Here is an 8,536-nt window from a genome sequence, read left to right on the forward strand (position 1 = left end):
AAAAAAAAAAAAAAAAAAGAAAAAGATTTTTCATACTTTGGAAATGGGAAAAAGAGCATGCCTGGCCGAAAGAACTGCATAAGACAACATTTTCCAAACTTATATGACCAGCAAACACTTAACATTTTTACTGAATATATTCATATAATGTATAAGTGTACAACTAAATGAATTTTTACAAACTTAACACATTGTTGTAAGCCAGAAGCCAGATCAGAAAACAGAACACTACCAGCACTCTCTCTCATGCTGTCTTCTAGTTATTATTACCTCTCCCCACCAAGATAAACCACCATCTTGACATCTAACAGCATAAATTAGTTTCACCTGCTTTTGTACTTTATATAAATGAAATCATACACTAATACTCATTTGTATCTGGTTTCTTTTGCTCAGCATTATGAGTGAGAGTCATCTGTATTACTCGGTATAGTTATAGATCATTCATTCTCATTGCTATATAGTATTCCATCAGGGGCATATACCACAGTTTTATTCATTTTACTGTTGATGAGCATTTGGGTGGTTTCCAGCGTGGGTCTATTACAAATAATGCTTTTCTAATACTCTAATACATGTCCTATAGTGAACATATAAGCATATGTGTTGGATGTATACCTATGAGTAAAATATGGGTCATAGGATATGTGATTATTTAGCTTTATTATATACTGCCAAGCAACTTTCCAAAGAGGTTGTACCCATTTACACTCCCACAACCAGTGTTTAGGAGTTTTTATTATTCTACATCCTTTTAAAAACTTTTAGCCATTTTGGTGGGTGTGTAGTATTCTCTCATTGTGATTTGTTTGTTTGTTTGTTTGACAGTCTTACTCTGTTGCCCAGGCTGGAATGGTACAACCTTGGCTCACTGTGATCTCCGCCTCCTGGGTTCAAGTGTTTCTATTGCCTCAGCCTCCCGAGTAGCTAGGATAATAGGCACCCTCCACCACACCTGGCTAATTTTTGTATTTTTAGTAGAGACAGGGGTTTCACCATGTTGACCAGGCTGGTCTTGAACTCCTGACCTCAAGTGATCCGCCCACCTCAGCCTCCCAAAGTGCTGGGATTACAGGTATGAGCCACCACCCCTGGCCTCCTTGTGATTTTAATGCTCACTTGCCTGATAAAATTTAAACACTTTTTCATTTGTTTATTGGTCATTTGGATATGCTCTTTTATTAAGTGTCTATTTTCATACAAATAGACACTTTTCTATTTGTCTTTCTTAAAGAATTTTAGGAGTTCTTTATACATTCTGGATATGAGTCCTTTGTAAGACCTATGCTCTTAGTAGTATATTAATGAACAGAAGTTCTAAAGTTTAATATAGTCTAATTTGTTAATATTTAGAAAATACTTTAAAATTATAATGTATTGACACAACACTGACTGGAATTCATGAGACATATTTTGTGCTTGGCTTAAAGAAAACAGCAAAAAGCAGCCTCACAGAATAATTATGAAAAACAGATCAGCCGGGCGTGGTGGCTCACGCCTGTAATCCCTGCACTTTGGGAGGCCGAGACAGGTGGATCACGAGGTCAAGAGATCGAGATCATCCTGGCTGACACGGTGAAACCCCGTCTCTACTAAAAATACAAAAAGTTAGCCCGGCGTGGTAGCGGGCGCCTGTAGTCCCAGCTACTTGGAAGACTGAGGCAGGAGAAGGGCGTGAACCCGGGAGGCGGAGCTTGCAGTGAGCCTAGATAGGGCCACTGCACTCCAGCCTGGGCAACAGAGTGAGACTCCATCTCAAAAAAAAAAGAAAAAGAAAAACAGATCAAATTTTTATTTTTATTTTAATACGTAAACACAATAAACATTGTGTATACAGTACACATAGTATGTCAAGCATATGTTGAAATGATAATTTGAGATACTGGCACAACCTATCCATCAGCAAATATTCTATATGCAAGATGACTCTTGGTAGATGCTCCTTACATACTGAAGCAAAAGTCACAAATTCATATACCAGTTGCTCTCTTATCACACTCCTTTTACGGCACACTATTTCTTAATGAAGACTATCTAATCATCTAAGAACAATGATTTAAGTTTGTTTATTATGTTGTATATATACACATACATAAAATTTAGCAGGAAGCTATTCCTAGTATTGATACTTTTTATAGAACACTATGTGACATCTTACAGAAGCTTTGTATTCCTCAGAGCTCTGGCTTAAGCAAAGCACAAAAGTGTGGAAATACATGGCAATAGAATAGTAGATGAATAGCCGCAATTCCACATGGCTAGACAGTAGGGTGCATGGGAGAGAATAAGGGAGTGTGGGTAGGGAGGAAGGGGTACGAGATGAGGCAGGAGAGCTAAACAAGAATAAGATTTTGACAGTTCTCAAATCCCACTCTAAGGTACTTGAACTCTATCCTGGACGAACACTGATAAGATTTGTATCCTTGAAAATTAATTCTGATGGCAATATGGAAGACAGGTTGAATAAAAGAATTGTTAGCAACGAAATCAGGGGCTACTGCAGTAATCAAGGAGATAATTGAGTATGTCCTTAGTCAAGCCAGTGGCAGTGAGAAGGGAAAGGAGAAAATAGATTTGAGAACTCTTTTAGAGAGAATTAATAGAATTTAGTAGGGTATGAAGAAGAGAGAAGACAAAGATGAAGCTGCTTCTAACCTGGATGACTGGAGTAGTGCTGATTCACTAGTCTGAGAATGAGACTTGGGATCAGGTTTTAGCCAGGGGTGGCAGAGATAAACTGAGTTTAAGTGATCTACAAAGTAGTTTAGGTGCAGATGTTCAGGAAATAAAAATATAGAACTGGGACTCATAACAGAAATAGGAACCCTAAATCCTTTCTGTATAGGCTGTAGCTGAAGCTATGAAACTAGATGAAATTATTCAAGAAGACAGCTGTAAAAGAGAAAAAGCCTGAAGACAGAATCCTGGGGGATAACCAACATTTAAAGAGCAGAACAACTGGAAAAAAATAAAAGAGACTGAGACAGATACGTAGGAATAGGTGAAAAACCAAAATAGTGTTATGGCACCTTGGAGAGGAAAAGAGAGTATGTGGATAACAGTGTCAGATAATATAAAGAAGTTACATATTATGAGGGATGAGAAGAGGTCAACCATAGGATTGTACTTGGTGACTTTGGAGAGAATAGTGTAGAAAGGAAAGGAGTAAAATTCAGATTGCAGTAGGGTCTGAGGAGTGTATGAGAGAGAAGGAGATTATATAATCATAATAAAACTCCAGTTTCATGGATCATTATGAAATAAATTGTTTTAGTCTTGAATTACTTGGGTAATTGTTTCTGCCTTTCTGCTCTGCCTTGCCTATGAAGATCTAATTTAATGTAATATTCAAAGCACTGTTTCTTTTTGATTACCTTCAAATGTATCAAATTTGAAGTTCTGAGAAATCTTTTCATTATATCTATGGTAATGATGTGCTGAACTGAATATATTAAAGAATACTAATCTTTTTTCACCTCCGTTGTTTTTCCAGGAAACAGTTTTCCCATCCCAAATCACTAATGAGCATGAGTCCCTGAAAATGGTGAAGAAACTTTTTGCTACTTCCGTCTCATGTATAACATACCTAAGGGGCCTGTTTCCAGAGAGCTCTTATGGAGAACGCCATTTGGATGGTAAAGTTAAACTAACTAGTCTCTTTGGCTGTTGTAGCCCCTTTCTCTATTTAGCAGGAATAGACAAATTCTCACAAAGTGTGCTAATTCCAACTTAAGGGCCTGTTCTTCAAGACCAATTTGCTAATCCATTTTTCCATTTTAATTTTACTGTGTGTAGTGATTTTACTTATAGGAATTACTAGTTCCTGGCTAGATGCCAGGTGATAGATGGAAGAAAAAAGAAATCTGTCTGGACAAGTCCAGTATAAAAGCAACAGCTAGATCAAAATCTATTTGAATGCTGTAGATTTGCACTATTTTGTGTCTCAATTGAATTTGTTCTTTAAGGTACACTTTGGCATTGAGGAAGTTCAAAGGAACCAAGTGAAAACCTTTTCTCTCTGTTAACATATATAAAAATGCTGGGGAAAAAAAAAGCCATACTCACTTGCTGATTCACATGGATATTAAGATAATTATTATTCTAATCAGTTCTGGCTTTTTTCTCAATTGCCAGGTCTTCTACTTTCATTCCTTTTGTTTCAGTGCTCTTAAACTTATCATCTCATTTCCTTATATTACAAGCTGTTTCTGGCCCCTTTTCTTCTCTTATTATAAAAACAAGTACCGGCCAGGCATGGTGGCTCACGCCTGTAATCCCAACATTTTGGGAGGCCGAGGCGGGTGGATCACCTGAGGTCAGGAGTTCGAGACCAGCCTGGCCAAAATGGTGAAACACTGTCTCTACTAAAAATACAAAAATTAGCTGGGCATTGTAGTGGGCACCTGTAATCCCAGCTACTTGGGAGGCTGAGGCAGGCGAATCACTTGAACCCAGGAGACAGACATTGCAGTGAGCCAAGATTGTGCCATTTCACTCCAGCCTGGGTGACAAGAGCAAAACTTCATCTCAAAACAACCAAACAAACAAACAAACAAAAAACCAAAAAGTAAAAAACCCAAGTACCTAGGACTCAACAATTTTTCAAAATCTTATTTGTTTAAAAAGCTGGATTGTGTATCGTGAAAATGGCCATACTGCCCAAAGTAATTATAGATTCAATGTTATTCCCATCAAGCTACCATTGACTTTCTTCACAGAATTAGAAAAAAACTACTTTAAATTTCATATGGAACCAAAAAGGAGCCCATATGGCCAAGACAATCCTAAGCGAAAAGAACAAAGCTGGAGGCATCATGCTACCTGACTTCAAACTATATTATAAGGCTACAGCAACCAAAACAGCATGGTACTGGTACCAAAATAGATATATAGACCAATAGAAGAGAACAGAGACCTCAGAAATAACACAACACATCTACAACCATCTGATCTTTGACAAACCTGACAAAAACAAGCAATGAGGAAAGGATTCCCTATTTAATAAATGGTGCTGGGGAAACTGGCTAGCCATATGCAGAAAACTGAAACTGGACCCCTTCCTTACACCTTATACAAAAGTTAATTCAAGATGGATTAAAGACTTAAATATAAGACCTAAAACCATAAAAACCTAGAAGAAAACCTAGGCAGTACCATTCAGGACATAGGCATGGGCAAAGACTTTGTGACTAAAGCACCAAAAGCAATTGCAACAAAAGCCAGAATAGACAAATGGGATTTAATTAAACTGAAGAGCTTCTGTACAGGAAAAGAAATTGTCATTAGAGTGAACAGGCAACATACAGAATGGGAGAAAATTTTTGCAATCTATCCATCTGACAAAGGTATAATAGCCAGAATCTACAAGGAACTTAAAACAAATTTACAAGAAAAAAAAACCCCATCAAAAAGTGGGCAAAGTATATGAACAGACACTTCTCAAAAGAAGACATTTATGGGCCGGGCGCGGTGGCTTAAGCCTGTAATCCCAGCACTTTGGGAGGCCGAGACGGGCGGATCACAAGGTCAGGAGATCAAGACCATCCTGGCTAACCCGGTGAAACCCCGTCTCTAGTAAAAAAATACAAAAAACTAGCCGAGCGAGGTGGTGGGCGCCTGTAGTCCCAGCTACTCAGGAGGCTGAGGCAGGAGAATGGCATGAACCCGAAAGGCGGGGCTTGCAGTGAGCTGAGATCCGGCCACTGCACTCCAGTTTGGGCGACAGAGCAAGACTCTGTCTCAAAAAAAAAAAAAAAAAAAAAAAAAAAAGACATTTATGCAGCCAAGAAACATATGAAAAAAAGCTCATCATCACTGGTCATTAGAGAAATGCAAATCAAAACCACAATGAGATACCATCTCATGCCAGTTAGAATGGAGATCACTAAAAAGTCAGGAAACAATAGGTGCTGGAGAGGATGTGGAGAAATAGGAATGCTTTTACACTGTTAGTGGGAGTGTAAATTAGTTCAGCCATTGTGGAAGACAGTGTGGCAATTTCTCAAGGATATAGAACCAGAAATACCATTTGACTAAGCAATCCCATTACTGGGTATATACCCAAAGGATTATAAATCATTCTACTATAAAGACACATGCACACATATGTTTATTACAGCACTATTTACAATAGCAAAGACTTGGAACCAACCCAAATGCCCATCAATGATAGACTGGATAAAGAAAATGTGGCACATATACATCATGGAAAACTATGTAGCTATAAAAAAAGAATTAGTTCATGTCCTTTGCAGGAACATGGATGAAACTGGAAACCATCATTCTCAGCAAACTAACACAGGAACAGAAAACCAAACACCGCATATTCTCACTCATAAGTGGGAGTTGAACAATGAGAACCCATGGAAACAGGGAGGGGAACATCACACACGGGAGCCTGTCGGGGGATGGGGGGCAAGGGAAAGAATAGCATTAGAACAAATACCTAATGCATGCAGGGCTAAAAACCTAGTTGACAGGTTGATGGGTGCAGCAAACCACCATGGCTCATGAACAAAACTTCACGTTCTGCGCATATATTCCAGAACTTAAAGTATTAAAAAAAAGTTTTAAAAAAGCTGGATTGTGAATCTTGTTGACTTGTCACTAAAATAGGAACTATCATTTTGAAAATAAATATAGAGAGCTACAAGCTGCCTTGTAAGATGTTATTTTTCAAAATCTAATTTAAAATTTCTTACATCTGTATTTAATGATATACCTTGGCCTCATTTTAGTCTAATTCTCTTGGTTGGGCATGGTGGCTCATGCTTGTAATCCAAAGTGTAATCATAACACTTTGAAAGGCAAGGTGGGCAGATTGCTTGAGCCTAGGAGTCCAAGACCAGCCTGAACAACACGGTGAAACCCTATCTCTATAAAAAATACAAAAAATTAGCTGGCCATGGTGGTGGGTGCCTGTAGTTCCAGCTACTCTGGAGGCTGAGGTGGGAGGATCATCTGAGCCTAGGGGCTTAAGGCTACAGTGAGCTGTGATTGCACCACTGAATTCCAGTCTGGGTGATACAGTGAGACTCTGTCACAAAAAAGAAAAAAATATTAAGCAATGTAAGAGCATCAATAAAATGCATGTGTGCTATAAGCACATAAACATGGTATTTGCAATCACAACAACCTCATTTGTATTATGACATCTTTTGGTCTATGAGATACAAACTTGTAATAGTGAATGTGTTTATATCTAACATATTTGCAGTTTCCCCTCGTGTCTAGAACATAGAATTGAGAAAGACATATTGTTGGTAATAAGCACATACTGTGTGCCAGTCACTACCCTAGGCAATGGCAATGATACCATTCCCTATAGCTTTATTTTTTGTGACAGTTATTGTGGAAGTGATATGTCTCCCTTTCAATGTTTGTTCTTAAAGTAATATACATCATAAAAATGCTTAGTACTCCTGTGTCACTCTCTTGTAATTTCTGAATGTTATATCAACACAGGATAATTTTTGTATCCCTCAATAGAGACACAGGTAACATCAATTTTAGGACAGGAAAACAATATGAAAAGGTGAAGTTACTTATGCAAAATCACACATAAATCAGTGATTGATCTTGGACTACTTTAAACCAAAATTCTATTTATTTATTTATTTATTTATTTAGAGACGGAGTCTCATTTCATTGTCCGGGCTGGAGTGTGGCGGCATGATCATTATAGGATTACAGCTTCGACCTTCCAGGCTCAAGTGATCCTCCTGCCTCAGCTTCCTGAGTAGTTGGGACTATAGGCATGTGCCACTATGCCCAGATAATTTTTTTTTTTAGAGGTGAGGGTTCACTAGGTTGCCCTGGCTGGTTTCGACATCCTGGGCTCAAGTAATTCTCCTGCCTTAGCCCGGCAAAGTGCTGGGATTACAGGTGTGAGCCACCGCGCCCGGCCTAAACCCAGACTCTTAATATGATATTCCTATTCTTCCTAAGTATAAAAAGGTAGTTAGATTTCAGATAAAGTAAGTATTTGAGAATAATCCATGTGAAATTTTTCATTCCTTTCTTTTCATTGAGAGGGAGAGAAATAACAGAGAAATGACTGAGATTGAGGTGTATATTTTAAGTTGGCCAATGGAGATAGTCTCAACACTACCTCATAATTACTTAGAATTCTACAGAGGCAAAGAAGGGACACAAATTGATTTTGGAGCCAACTCAGTTGTGCTACATTTTAGAAGGGGGAAACTCCTAACTGTAATCAAAATTGAGACTAAGCTACTTCTTAACATAGGATTTATTTTTAAAGTAGATGTTCAGAGATCCAAAATGTTTTTATAAGCTATAAAACTAAATAAATTACATAAATAAAATAGTTAAAGGAAATACCCTATTTAGCATGGACAATTTCAGTACAGCAGTCATTTAGTAGACAAAAATAGACTGTGTTTCTGTTTTTGTAGACCTCAGTTTAAAAATCCTCCGAGAAGATAAAAAATGTCCTGGGTCACTGCATATTATCAGATGGTAAGTAATAGAAATTCTATAAAAGTTGAACAACATTGTTTTTATCATGGCTGAA

At 37.8% G+C, this 8,536-nt stretch overlaps 1 protein-coding gene across 3 annotated transcripts in view; it reads left to right on the plus strand.

The window, feature by feature from the left end:
• Positions 1-8,536, plus strand: part of HORMAD2 (HORMA domain containing 2) — a 108,683-nt gene that overhangs the window by 20,558 nt on the left and 79,589 nt on the right. For all 3 annotated transcript variants that reach the window (XM_011957684.1, XM_011957687.1, XM_011957685.1), the window contains 2 exons: positions 3,494-3,635; positions 8,418-8,481. In XM_011957684.1, the coding sequence (XP_011813074.1) occupies positions 3,494-3,635; positions 8,418-8,481 (206 nt within the window). The remainder of the gene's footprint in view (positions 1-3,493; positions 3,636-8,417; positions 8,482-8,536) is intronic.

Source organism: Colobus angolensis, unplaced genomic scaffold, assembly GCF_000951035.1.
Source record: "Colobus angolensis palliatus isolate OR3802 unplaced genomic scaffold, Cang.pa_1.0 Scaffold448, whole genome shotgun sequence".
NCBI classification, from domain to species: domain Eukaryota; kingdom Metazoa; phylum Chordata; class Mammalia; order Primates; family Cercopithecidae; genus Colobus; species Colobus angolensis.